At 36.3% G+C, this 15,387-nt stretch overlaps 1 protein-coding gene across 1 annotated transcript; it reads left to right on the forward strand.

Annotated features, from left to right (window-relative positions):
* Positions 1 to 198: 198 nt before the first annotated feature.
* On the forward strand, positions 199 to 15,278 carry LOC115451117 (zinc finger FYVE domain-containing protein 26 homolog). The gene is given in 18 exon segments (XM_037438113.1): positions 199 to 314; positions 1,268 to 1,353; positions 1,463 to 3,122; positions 3,210 to 3,331; positions 4,518 to 6,230; positions 6,306 to 6,404; positions 6,485 to 7,297; positions 7,584 to 7,858; positions 8,290 to 8,424; positions 8,857 to 8,984; positions 10,238 to 10,647; positions 11,036 to 11,506; positions 11,885 to 12,119; positions 12,557 to 12,857; positions 13,008 to 13,090; positions 13,093 to 13,141; positions 13,459 to 13,585; positions 14,051 to 15,278. Coding segments are annotated over 17 exon segments (6,855 nt in total). The 5' UTR covers positions 199 to 314; positions 1,268 to 1,287; the 3' UTR covers positions 14,219 to 15,278.
* The last annotated feature ends 109 nt before the right edge of the window (positions 15,279 to 15,387 follow it).

Genomic DNA, 15,387 nt, shown 5'->3' on the forward strand with positions numbered 1-15,387 from the left:
ATGCGAGACTTTCGCAAACATACATCCTAGGATTTCGTCTGTTTGGACGTACCCCGCAGATTTAAATTTGGTAACTAGAGTGCATATTACGGCGATAATTGGGATCCGTCCCGCCGCGCCGCGCCGTGCCAGTGAGTTTGCGAGTCAATGACCTTACATCACTATCGATATAATTTTAAATTGTTCTATCACGTCTCTATTATCAACATAAACTCACAAATGTCACTTGCATTCAATAATAATTTAACAAAAATAAACACTTTTACTACATTATTCTGTAATATTGTACAGCATCTGCGCCGTTTTAAATGATTGTGAGTATTGCTCATCATTTTATTTACCTCGTGAAATAGTGTGACTAAATGAAATAGGTTTATTAGACTTGCTTTGTTAACAAAGTATGTAATATTTATCCAATCTTATGATAGGTAGTGTTTAGCAATTTTTATAGCAGCACAACAGCAATATAACAAAAGAGAAATCTTTTTTATACAGTGTATTATATTGGGTTAAATGTTTATTTGTGAAGTTTGAAGGTTGTTTAATGTAATCATTTTTACTTTGATTTGCTTGAGTTACTATTTTAAGTTATTTACAGCTACGAAATCTTAAGAATATATTGAGGCCACATCGTCTATCTTTGTGGTACAATATGAAACATAAAGTGTTCAAACAGTATAATGTATGCTTGGATTGTAATCACAAATTTAAATGTTTTCCCTTTCCAAAAAAAATATATATAAAGAATGTAATGTTAAATCATTTCTAAATAACTTATGCCATACTTAATTTTCACCAAGACCGATTATATAGTTACATATAAATTTAGAAACAACTATTGTTAAGAACAAAATACTGATATAACTAAATCATAAAGATAAACAACATTGTTGAATATTTTCTATAGGAACTACTCAGTTAGGAACAGTAAGTTTGCATACAAAGTCAGTGACACATGACCCATAAGGGTGAGTGTTGATAAGCTGACATAATTATGTTTATATTATAAGGTAAACATACATAAGTTTGTTTATCTGCTTTTATAACAACATTATGTACTGACATGTAGTCAAATGTTTTAGAAAATAGGGGTTTGTGTTGGCTTTATACAATTTAGTATTAACCAGTGCTTTTAATGTATTTTCTTTTTTATAAATATGAAACATTAAAATATTTTTTTTTATGAATGTGAAGTGGCTGTTATTATGTTATATATAATATTGTAAATAAAAGTGTGAAAGATCAATAAAACTCCTGTTTTTTTAAGGTTTATAAGAATCTATTAAGATGAAGGAGGAAGAACTTAAATATGTGCTTCGATTACTGGACCAGCTAAATGTGGCTATATATCAGGTAAGAAGCTTTGTTCAAAGTTATGATACACAGAATCATAGATATATTCCAATAAGAAACCATTGAGATGAATAGTACACTGTGGGTAATGTTAGAAACTTTCTTCCAGGAAATACTTCAATTTCATCATGACATAGAAGAATCAAAACAACCAAAAAACTTCTCAGATGAAGTGTTTGATTTCCTAAAGGCCAATTTGAAAGAGAACCCAGTCACTACAGCTTTTGTTCTTACATACATAAAAAAAAATGCTGCCAAAAACAAATACAACTTGAATAAAATACAAGCTATTTGTTTGGAAGTATTAAAAAATGAGATTCATGATGTGAATTCGACAGAGAAATTAATAACGTTAATATCTCTGGTGAAGTGGGACGATAATTATATGCCTCTGTTTGTTAATCAAATACTTAAACATCTCTGTGAAGATAATTATAGGCAGTATAGGAAACAATTACTGTTGACATTAGTACCACACAACAAGCCTGAACTATTGAATGTAGCAGCAGAGTTAATGCATAAAAATGACCCACATAAAGAATTCAAATTGACACCAGAGTATATGCTCGAACTATGTTATCAAGACAAAACACATTGGCTTCTAAAAGCTGCTCAAGTTTACAAACACCAACTGCATGACTTGAAGAATGTTACCTTCAAAATAAACAATTTTACAAAACAAATACTTATTATGGTCCTGATAGATTTGACTAACAGTCCCGAGACCTTTGATTTACCATCTCTGGTACATCAGTTAACTAATATATTTTCCATTCTTGAAACTTACACAACAACTGATGGCCAGTTACAGTTTTATATTACGGAAGTGAAAAGAGAGTTGACCATCATAAAGTTTTGTTTGGAAAACAATTGTAAAATAATGACTACATCTATTTTCAGCCAAGTTCTAGCACAGAGCGCATTAGCTGTGATATCCCAAGTGTGTAAACTCTCAAAAATAGACAGGTATAAGGTTTCGAGGCTTTTGAACACAAATAATGATTTTATAAATGAACTGACAGCTTTAAGTAACAAAAAAGATAATATCAGAAAAGAAGATGGCGTGGTTAGTTGGGATATATCCACTTACAACAGTTATTGTGCTATAACAAAAGTAATTGACACAATATTAAATTCTTCTGAGACTTCAGAGAGTGCCGAGGACACAACGACGTCTCTAGACGACATCAAACGACTTGTACTGTCTATACAACCTTTGCAATTTTGTATCGAAGTTATAGAGAATATTTTCTCATGCCTTTTTTTGAGATACGAATATTTCTCGTGTTATGCTGAATACAATCAAGAAACAACATGTGGAGCTCATTCGGAATGTTCGTATTTCTATTCAAAAAAGCAGAACAGAAACATTAGCAACAACAATGGCAACGCAGGCTTCATGTGTAATGCATTTACAACGCAAATTGTCCTGAACACCTTAAAACTGTGTTTAGAGAAACTAGAAGAGCGTATAAACATGGACGAAATAGATCATAGTTTGAACTTGAGATTCAAGCATTTAATGAAGGTGGTGAATCATTCAATATGGAAACTGCAATTGGTGTCTACACTCTCTCCTGATAGTAGTCCGTTACGTTTGAAATTGTGCTTGGATTACGTTGAAGTAGATGAAAGCAGTGATGATGAATCTCGAGAGCTGGATTTCAAACATTTAAGAAAGAAGCCAAAGACTAAGAGACGGCATACTAGTCCCAAGCATGATGTGAATCAAGCGATGCTTGCGTCCACAATATCTGCAACTGATGAATGTAAGTTCGCTAATATTAAGGCAAGAAATCAAATTGCAATACTTTTATTTAAACATGTTAATTATAATTGATCTTATATATTTTCAGCTTACATGTCTTCTGGCAGTAATGGCATTGATTTTACATCGATAATGCTGGCTAAACCCACTTGTTTAGTGGCATTAGCTTTGTACCACAACGATTTTCCTAAAGCAAACCAAATATTAGAGGTGAGTCTAGTATAAGAAAATATTATGACAAATAATAATACAACACCTTATTATCAAAATATAAATATAAAATGACTCTTTATAAAATTCTTATTAAATGCTCAAATTCTTCATAACACTCCTTTTCTCGTTCCGTCGGTTCGTACTGGATCACTTTTCCATTTATTATGAAAATGCCTGGTGGATAAGAGTTCAAAAATGTTTTTGCTTCTTCTATAGTCTTTCGAGGCTTACAAAATTTACAAATTAAACAACAGCAACACCAATCTAAAAATATGAGGATGCAAGATTATAATGAGCTCTGTTTTACCGTTATGATGCAAGGGCGGGATATATTTTTCCCCAAATTTATTAAGATTCATCACCAAAAGTACATATGCCAGCAAATTTTATTCTGTTCATAATGTTTTGGTCATCACATATATTTGCTCACACTGATATTCGTAATTTTAACAATGATTCTCACCTCTGGTACACCACAAAGGAATAGCAAATATGAGATATATTATGAACCATATTTTGATCATTTTCCATAGTCGAAGTGTATCTTCTCTTTTTGTTAGAGTAATGAACGCAGATTCATTTCCTGCATTAATTAAAAATTACTTACCTATTCTATAATATATAATAAATATATTTATTAATAAAATGGTAGTTTCACCTTCGCTTTTTTCATAATATGTATTATTTAACTTCGCTTCCTCATCGGATTGCATGAAATATTCATTAAGTAAATCATTATAATTATAGATAACTTCTTTATTACAGCCTTTATTAACTTCAACAGCGGTATTTAATGATCGAAACAATTTGTAGTATTTGTTGTGATTTTGTTGCTCTTTTAAGTCTTTATAAAAGTTTGGTGTTGCAAAACTTATTCTTTGTAGAATTGTTAAAACCAATATGATAAATAAACTCGGTATCATTAAAGGTTAAAGCTATACAATCAAAGTTTTTATTATTTTTTTAATTTACCTGCACACTCATTTGTACCAATTCCAATTTATTGTGCTTGGCTGTCACTCACTTCAATTCAATAAGTAAATTCTTTGTCACTCACTTGTAACTGTTAATAGAAGTTTCGACAGACGTCATGACATATTAATGGTTTACCATGGTATCCTTTACCTTCTTTGTTATTTGGCGTGGTATTAAGTTTATTAAAATAGAATTAAAATGCTTTCAGATGTTCGATTTAGCAGATTCAGAAATTGCTACCGAAGTAACGTTTACCGAACAGCTGCGTAATCTTGTAGCGAAAATAAAAAATATTATTTATTATAGAGACGATACTCGCTATCCTACCAAAGAATTGTCCGCTTTATCTGTCGTATCTACTGAAGTAATGGGACTAGTAGAGGGATTTTTAGCGTCAAACAGAGCTCCAAATTCTTTCGATATTATGGAACTAGGCGCTCGGCATCCTCACCTACAATTATACAATCATCAAAACGCACCATTTATTAACGCCGTGGACATCCTGCTTAGCAGCGGTCTTAACAGAGAAATAACTTACGGACTCATCAACGTTGTTGAAAGAAAACTGGCCGAAGTCAGAAGCTGTACCGATATCGCTGCTGTTAAGAAAACTAACTACATCCGATTCGTTGAGGACATTGCAAGTGTTACTTTCGAAATATTAGGCAACACAGAAAAATCGTTTGATTTTATAGACAATATTTGCGGACTTATAATCGACTGCCGAATACCGATCAGACACAAGGAGTTTTGCAAGTTGAACCAACTTGCGAAAGAATTGAAGCAAGCCTGTGAAGACTTGGACGATGTTGTAAATCCAAATGAAACAGCAGAACTAGATTCAAACTTGCTGCAGAAGTACCACCAGACATACATGAATGTTGTCGCCGCGTCTGACAAAGATATTTGCAACGTGGCAGAAGTGTCCCGGCAAGGAACTAAGAAGACAAGAATCCCATACCTCAGAATGTGTTATATGTATTGTAAGACCGTGTCGCAGTTAGAGCAGGAAGACAACCGCTCGACAGATTCTGGAGCAGATGCCCCATACTTTTATGTCTTGGAAAAGCAACTCCATGATATATTCGGCAACATGATCAATAACAAAGAAATTCCAGTTACGTATTTGGAACCGATATGCAAGAAATTAAATGTCAATCTGATACCAAAACTGATATTGAACTTCTGTCCGTCTATAACATTATCAGGTTCTTTGAATGAGGCAAATGAAGTTAATTTTAACAATTTACTTCATGTCGTATATGATTTCAAAAACCCGGAGGAGAATTTGTTTATTGATCCAGTGACAAATTTTGCTCCTTTACCCCGATCGCCAGAACCACAATGCCTGACCTACATTGTTTTACATAACTGGGTTTTGGCACATATAATTAAGAAAATCCACATTTCACCCAACGAGAGCAGCTTACAACAAAGTATGGACGCGCGCACCAAGTGCTTAAATAACTACATGGAACTAAATCGATTCAACTATACCAAAAGTTTGTTCGGTAATAATAAATACTTGGCATCATTACATACAACAGTAGATCTCAACAAATTGTTCTTGTTCATGCCTGAAATGCTAGATTCGGGGAAAATTCTGAAGTGTTTAACAATAATCGATTCACTATCCGAAAGGCAGTTAACGTGCAGCGCAAATCTCAGCAATTTGAGAGACTTGGTATTGTTTAAGTTAGCGACGAATCCAAAGATTAATCAGAATTGGAAATACTGCCAATATCTGAAATGTTCAGAACTGAAAGTGGATTTAATATTAAACAATCTTAATTGTTGGCCAGCTGATGGTGCCTTAGAAGTGTTAGATTATTTGCGATTCTTATTAAACCAGGAAGGTATGGAGGAAGGTCTATACGAAAAATGCTCTGACTGGATGACCAAAATACCACTTTATGACCAGGTAATTACTTCTTACTAATGCGTATTTTAAATGTTAATGTATTAATGGTTATTTTACGTAGCTTCTTAATTTTAGATTGCGACTATAATGGGCCTAAATCACTGGTACGCTGTGTACGAAAAGTCTATTGAAAATCCAGAAAGTATTATCGAAGTGCTGATGGATAGTCAGCAGGTAAGTTATACAAATAATGGAGTTTTCAAATTTTCCAGGAATATGCAAGAGAATATATACCGTAAAAAATATGTTTGCAGTTTAAGCTCTGCTTGGAGTGGGCTGACGTGCACGAAGTTTCGGAAAACATGAAAAATTTAATTGTCATGAATCTATTACGACAGCTATTTGAGTATAGAAACCAAGCCACTCCTTCCTTAGTGAAGGAACTTCTCTTAAGGCTTCCCTCGACACAAGCCTTAGATTTGATACAAGATGAAATGTCCAATGTCAAGAACGTCGATATACTTCAAGTCTGTGTGGATTTTATATCTGATTACTCTTTCGATTGGAAGTCCTTCGAAAACATCAAAGTCGGTCTTCAGATAATGCTTGAGATCGATCCCAACTGGCGGCACTTGTTCTGGGATTTAATAGAGCATCCCCTACTGATGATTGAACAGTTTCTGATGAACGCAAAATTAGATTTGCTCACAAACATTATTAATAAAGTAGTACCCCATTTAAAAAAGGACTCAAATGGTGATAATCTTTATTACAACATCAAAGTTATTGAATCAATAGTCATATCTCGTAATGCAGTGGATGCGTTACTTCGATTCTATGCCGAAAAGGCTCTGGATATGAAGAACCCGAGAAACGTCTGCCCTCCGCCGCAGAAGCTTTCCGACGATTTGCTGCTTCAGTCCATCGATTCAATAAATATCGAAGCGGCGAACAAGCCATTCGTGATGCCTGAGCAGGTGCCTCCAAAGGATCAGTGGACTGAGGACTACTCGACTGACAGATGTATGATGTGTCGCACATCAATATTTTCAATGATTATCAGGCGACATCATTGCAGGCGATGCGGAAGACTGGTGTGTCATGCGTGCTCCAGGAATAGGATGCAGGTATGTCAAAACACTGGATGTAGCATATTTTAAAGAAACGGCAGTAATCTTTAACACTTTTGGGACAATAAAATGTCAGAAATCAAATAGTCCGGTAAAATACGATGCTCTTATAAAAGGTTCTATCAAATAAATTTATTAATAACTCTAGAATGACAGTTATACTTATTATATTTCAAATGTAAGGGTTGTGTTATTTAATGAAGTATTGATAGAAGCCATAAGTAAGAGCTACAAATATTTTCAATTCGTATTTGTAATATACAGAATAAATACTTTTTTGTAGGTGCCAACATACCCAAGCGGCGTCAAGTTCCGCGTCTGCGATGACTGCTACACACAGACCATGAATCGAAAAGCTCAGTCACACAGCCAAAACCTGATGTCGAGCAGTAGCAGTGACTCGGCGGGCAGCGGCGTCACGTGCATGGACTGGTGTCTGTCGACTAATGCTAAGAGGAACGAGGCAGTCAGAGCTGAGTTCAGCTATGAGTTCACGCCTAATGTCACTCTTTGCCTGTCCATTATGAAAATGCATTCTATCAATTTGGATTATCCGAGGTAATTTGAGTGATTTCGTTTGTCACTTGATACAATGGTTCTACAATAGTTACTAAAATTGTGCTAGGAATTACAGATAGAAAACCCAACATCATTGTGATTTTTACATAAATTTTTAAATTCGTGCCTAAATTAACCGGAGACATAAAGTGAGTAGAATTATATTTGATTATAATTTTCCTAGCTAAATGTTAGTATATATTATAAATGCGTGTGATTTGTGAAAATATATTTAGTTACAATAAATATGTCTAGTTACTAAGTTTGGTAAATACTATTTTAGCGATATCTATTAAAAATTGAGTATGTATTACGTGCACTTATTGTAATACGATTTTGTAACATGTACCTACTTATATAGTAAGAGTTTATATTATAGTCTTTTGAAAACTTCGTAACTCACGATTACATAATAAATTATTTTGTATCAGGTTCTTATTAGATCGCAGCGATGAAGTGGCGCGCGAGCTGTCGAACGGCGGCGACGCTCGGCTGTTGGTGCGAGCGAGGCGCTCCTTGTTACTCGCCGCCGCGGAACTGTACTCACGGACATCGCACGACAACGGGTGAGTCTACTCATAGATAATATAATTACGTGTAATGTTTAATTCGTTTTCGTCAAACCGGTGTCAAAATCAATAAAGTTTGATTATTTAGGCAGAAAATTATGTTTAAGGTGACTATCTTAAACATGACCATGTTTTTTAAATCGAACGTATTGCTTATATTACCAAATCAATTACCGTACGCGTAAACCATAAATTTGGCTATAACATTTCATATATAATAAACACTAGTGGCATAAATACACCGTAAAAGAACCTCGGTAAATTAATCGAATAGAACCCCCCTTCCTCCCCCCTCCTAATATAAAAAATATGTGCCTATATAGAATTTTCCTTCGGCCCTTTTTAAGCCTATAGTGCAGTCAAAGTTTTAAATATTTTTGGCGCCCGCTGAAGCCCATGGCGCCCTATTGTACCGAGCTGCCCCCGCAGGTCGCGGCAGGCGGTGGCGGAGACGGGCGCGGCGCACGCGGCGCGCTGCCTGGCGCACGCGGACGCCATGGCCACGCTCGTCAAGCACCAGGCGCACCACCTCATACCGCAGCAGGGCGCGCATGCCAGTCAGTATAATATATGCTTTATTACTATTTTATTATTATCTTTATTATATTTACTAGCTTTTGCCCGCGGCTCCGCCCGCGTTATAAAGTTTTTCAGGCTAAAGTTTTCCATTATAAAAGTAGTAGTTTCCCGGGAGCCTATGTTCTTCCCAGGGTCTCAAACTGTCTCCATACCAAATTTCATCTTAATACATTGGGTAGTTTTTGAGTTTAACACGTTCAGGCAGACAGATGCAGCGGGGGACTTTGTTTTATAATATATTTTTTAGAACTTTTTAAGAGGAACAATCCCGTCATGCATCATTGTTGCATAACTATAACCGTTTACGCAGCGCACGCAACGGAAGCTCTCAAAACTAATAAATTGTCCCCGTTTTTGCAACATGTTTCTTTACTGCTCCGCTCCTATTGGTCATAGCGTGATGATATATACCCTATAGCACTCCACAAATAAAGGGCTATCCAACACAAAACGAATTTTTCAGTTCAAACTGATAGTTCCTGAGATTAGCCATTACTGCTCCGCTCCTATTGGTCATAGCGTGATGATATATAACTTAGAGCACTCCACAAACAAAGGGCTATTCAACACAAAAAGAATTTTTCAATTCAAATCGGTAGTTCCTGAGATTAGCCATTACTGCTCCGCTCCTATTGGGTCATAGCGTGATGATATATAGCCTATAACACTCCATGAACAAAGGGCTATCCAACGCAGAATTTTTTTTTCAGTTTGGACTGGTAGTTCCTGAGATTAACCATTACTGCTCCGCTCCTATTGAAAACAAAGGGGTTTCTGGAGTGCTATAGGCTATATATCATCACGCTATACCCAATAGGAGCGGAGCAGTAATGGCTAATCTCAGGAACTACCGGTCCAAACTGAAAAAATCTTTTTGCGTTGGATAGCCCTTTGTTCCTGGAGTGCTATAGGCTATATATCATCACGCTATGACCAATAGGAGCGGAGCATTAATTGGACCAGGGATTGTTCCTCTTAAAAAGTTCTAAAAAATATATTATAAAACAAAGTCCCCCGCTGCATCTGTCTGTCTGAACGTGTTAAACTCAAAACTACCCAACGTATTAAGATGAAATTTGGTATGGAGATAGTTTGAGACCCTGGGAAGAACATAGGCTCCCGGGAAACTACTACTTTTATAACGGAAAACTTTAGCCTGAAAAACTTTATAACGCGGGCGGAGCCGCGGGCAAAAGTTAGTGTTATATAAAACTTTATATTTATATTACAGGTCAAATAGTACGTTCACTATTAGAAGCAGAAAAATGGGAACTGGCGCTAGAGATCGCAACCAAATCAGGACTTCCACGCAACAGCGTTTTGGCAGCATGGGGCAAGGCGTGTCTTAAGGCGGGGTGTTTCAAACAAGCGCGGGAAAAGTTCGCTCTGTGCTTCAAAAAGACCATGAACGTGTCTTCCGACATGCCAGAAGATTGTGAGTACGGGCGTGAGGCCTCGGAGTCCCACTTTGTGAATAGACGGATGCAAGGTATGAGGTATTCCGAGAGTTCGGTGTCAAGCGTACAGTCGGACGGGCGGCCGCGGTCCAACCTGCCGTTGCTCAACGAGATCATAAGCATCTTGGAGGACATGAACTACCCCGTCAACCAGCAGTTGCTGCATAAGGCTGAGACGTTGAAGGTTTGTATGGTTATTTTTATATTAATATGAAGTTTTTTCATATAGGTATTTGTAGAAAACTGCCTCAGTGGCGTAATTGTAATGCGGTCCTGGGTTCGAATTCCGGGTCGGGCAAAGTGATTTTGGGTTTTTCTGGTATGGCCATAAGCTGCCCCTTATCACATCACGGGCAGGATCACACGGCAATAAGTGGGTAGTTTGGTTGCTCCTCTGTCTATTTCTTCGGGGATATTTGTTTCTTTATGTTGTTACGAGGAAAAAGATGGTCAAAAACTTCAAGCATGTAATTCTCCTCTAACGAATATAACAAATGTGCCGTTAATCGGTAATCTTCATTATATAATTATAAGCATAAAAAAATATTATATGAAACTTTTATTTGTTTTAGACGACGAACGAAAAGCTTGCAATTATGAACACAAGCAGAAAGAAAATACAGCTAACAGAACCTGCTCTGAACATAATGCACACTCTAGCAAGCGTGAAGAAGATAAAGCAAGGAGATTATAGTGACTTCCAAACTGCCACGGTTCAGCCCAAGAAGAGCCTCGCCCAAGGACTGCTTCGACGAAACAACAATCACGTAGAACAGAAAATCGACTATTCACTGAAACGACTCGACCCGTTTTTCTACAAAGAATGTATTTATTATCTAAGCAATTATGGATCTCAAGTAGCTAACATAGCATTTTATATGAAGCATAGTGATTTGACTGAAGTTCTAAGGTACTGTTACGATACCATTGTTGACAAGGAAACGTTCACCGAGTCTGTGTACATGGAGTGCTTGAGGAAGGACAAAGTCAATGAATTGTTCAAGGCAATGAACGATATGGACAATACGTTAGATATGTGGTCGGTAAGTTGTGCACATGAATATTAAATTTAGATTTGCAATTTTTGGTTTCAAACTTATGGTCTACATTAATGTTTCTCAAAGTGGGAGCTAACGCCACCTTGTGCGCGCTGAAGGTTTTAAAGGGGGCGGTAAGACGTCTATAAGAAATTGGGACGCGATGAAGTGATCCATTAAATAGTGGAGAAATACTGTTATTTTGTTATGTTATACCCGTGCAAAGCCGGGGCGGGTAGCTAGTTTGATATATAGTAATATCGGGGGCTATATGAGTAGAAAATAATTAATTCTCAAAGTGTGTAGTAGACGACATTCATACCTTTGTTATTTAAGATCTACTCAGTTACAAACACATGTAAGTAATAGCGTGAACGTTGCCAGGACTATATAATGCACATATGCCGCACGCTGGAGATGAACAAGCGCCTGGAGGCGCTGTACGCGGTGCAGGTGGCGTCGGGGCAGCACGCGCGCGCGTCCGCGAGCTGCGCGCTGCTGTACTCGCGCCCCGTGCCCGCCGCGCCCGCGCACGCGCCCTTCGCCGCGCTGCACGCCCGCCACCACCACCTCGCCGACGCGCTGCACCATCTGTCGCAGTGCGTGCCGCTCTCTACTAGTGAGTGCACGTCATCCAATACTTGTGTAGAACTGGCTGTTGCTCACTGCTTGAAAAGCCTTTCTTGCTACAAAAAAACCCTAAATTCATAGTTCCAGCTGTATGACGCCAGCGACATCTACTTAAAAAATCAGATTAAAATGTAAATATTTCTTAGGAGAGCAAATTACCGGAATGAAAAATAGCCTATACGTTAATCCAAGATATGTCTATCTGTGTACCAAACTTCATTGTAAATCTGTTCAGCGGTAACTGCATTTACTACTAAAAGACATCTAAATAATCGCATTTATAATATTAGTTAAACAAGATAGGATTAATGTTTATAGGTTTGGATGTAAATGGAAATTATTGCATTATGAATCTCTAATTAAAGTAGCCAAGCTATGTTATCCTTAGAGATTTTATATGCTTAATTATTATTATTCTGTGATCAGGAACCAGCGACACAAAGTCTTTCCATTTCAACCTGGACAAGGCAACCATAGACAACCTTATGACGACGATAACGCGTCAGATGGAGCTCGCCAAGTATTTAGCAGTGTGTGAAGCGAACGGCCGACTGACGGAGAAGGTTGTCAACGATGTGATACCGATGCAGAACACACGGAAGGAGTCAGAGAGCGGCGACTTCAGGCCTCTGACGCTGTTCGGATCGACCACAGACAAGATCAGGCTGGTGGCTGTCGTGTTGGCGACGGGACAGAACATTGAGACTGGATTTGAGCTGGCCTTTAAGTATGATTGGTTTTTTATTCTATGTCTCCATTGTATTCAGTGCAATTTACATGTATTAGACATTATTTTATATAATAAGGAGATTATACTTTGTTTTTTGAGTATCTGATATGATTTAGAAAATTGTAATATATTACTGTTTTGTTTCAGAATCATAACCGAGCACAAGCTGGACTCAATGAACATTTATATCCACGTAGCCAAATATTTAGTGCAAGTCGACAGGTTTACAGAAGTAAAACCTTGGCCAAGTGCATACGTGCGTCTAAAGAAACTGCTTCTAGGTGAGCAAACTTGGTATTTAAAATAAATTTTCTAGCTATAGTTAATTCCGATCTTCCTGGCAAAGTTGTATATACTTGACTAATGAGTATAGAGGGTGACAGGAGTAACAGAAGCGTGACTTTATAGAGTGACAAGAGGCACAGAAGGTGGACTAGGTTATCTTGAAGAACCAAAAATATCGGCTGTCTGTTACGCCTATACCATTACTAATAGGGTAATGGTTATGTATAAATTTCTATATAAAGATAGTTTGGAATTAAACTGACTGACTTATTATTATTTTGTGTTACAAGTGTAAATTGGAATGTATTTGCAGTCTGATGAGTGATCAAGTGCTGGAGTCAGGAGTGAGCGCGGTGGTGAAGCGCTGCGAGTCGCGCGGACAACTGCACGACGAGCAGGCAGAGATACTCATTAACGATATAAACAGTGTTACCATAAAGGTGGGTATACTTTGGTTACCTTTAGCTTAAAGTGGATCCACAATCACAATCGCTATCCTTTGATCCCGAAAATATAAGTTGTTTGTAAGCGTCATTGAAACTTTATTTTAATTAGCCAATGTTGCCTTAAGCCCAAAAATAATAAGCTACCACACCTTGAGATGATCTCGAACATTAACCAATCAAAATATATATAAAAATCACAAGCACGACAAAAATTATTATAATTGGTGAATTTTCAATCGCCCCATTCAAAGATGGCGAAGGAGATAGTTTTTTAAAATGACCCGTTAATCTGCTTAATCTTTAAAAGAGGCAATTTCCAATAACCAGTTAATTTATGAAATCATAATTAAAATATCTTGCCATTTTATCTACATATGGAACGTTTCTTAGCACAGCCCAAATATGTTTTTAAACATATGAAATTATTAAATAACACAAAAACTAATTGTTTCTTCCCAGATATCATGTTACCTTGTATGTCGGAACGTAAGCAGTGCATATATACTGGCGGCGCGCAATGACAGAACCAACGATCTGCGCCGGGTTCTGCAGGAGGCCGAGCGTCTCGGAAACGACCAAGTCAGAAACGCTTGTCTCAAGAGACTCACCTCCAAAAATGTTTTATAGTCACAATATAATTTGCAATTGTTTTTGAATTGTAGATACTGATTTAACATGTTAAAGTGAACAGTCATTATTTGTGTTAGATCCTATTAAGTCGCCAAATGACAAAATTTTGTAGGTAGCTTCAGGTCCCTAGGGTTCTGTGTATTTGCTATAAAAACCCATTGCTATGGTGGTCATTAGTTTGGTGATGAAGGCTAAGCTGGTGTGAATATAAATCCTGTTATTTGGGTGATGCTAGAGTGGAAAACTGGACAATTGACAGTGATACTTATTATAATCATTGCATAAAACATAGATTATAATAATTAGTAATAATAATATTCATATTTCAGAAATAAAAAACAAATACAGCTACAGCATATGCAGTGTAACATTAAGTTTACTATTTGAAAAGCAAACTATAAAATCGCAATTTTATGTGCTTCCATTTATTATATCCGTCTAGATTGTTTCATTTGTTTTTATTTAAAAGAAATCATTTGTTTTTTATTATTTATTATGTTACTAAAGTTATAAATTAATAGGTGATATCAGAATATTATTTGTGAAAATGTGTTTATATTCTCTGATTATTTGTTAAAGTGTATACTGGTAAAATAATATATGTGGTGCTAAAATTTTTGTATAACTATTTTGATGTGTAATGTATAATGACTTGTCCATGTCACCTGTCACGATAATGCTGGATAAAACAAATGCTAGTAAAATAGGCCAGTAGTGAACTACGCAATATGTTAAGTATCACTGAAAATACACTTCTCGCCTAATTGTGATAATCTTTAATGACAATTTCTTTTTATGTCAAAGCACATAATTTCCCTTACAAGCAAATATAAATAAATAGATGCCAGTATTATAATTATTTGAGTATTGGGTGACACAAAATGTATTATCATTTTATGTTTTATTGTATGTAAAATTGCCTTACAAATTCTATTTTTATATTGCGGTATAATGTATTAAGATCTTAAACCTTCAATTTGTATTAGCTGAATGATATTGGTCTCATTATGATGTGATATTCCGAGTTGTTATCATGGAAATAAACTATTAACATTTTTTTATGTTTTTTATTGGTGGTTTAATGGGTGGTAAAGTAATTCTGTTTTAAAATAATGTAACAAAGCTTACTACTTTTAGTTAAGGACCGTGGAGCTTTAGTAAGTGAA

This window comes from Manduca sexta, chromosome 13, assembly GCF_014839805.1.
Source record: "Manduca sexta isolate Smith_Timp_Sample1 chromosome 13, JHU_Msex_v1.0, whole genome shotgun sequence".
In the NCBI taxonomy this organism is placed as follows: domain Eukaryota; kingdom Metazoa; phylum Arthropoda; class Insecta; order Lepidoptera; family Sphingidae; genus Manduca; species Manduca sexta.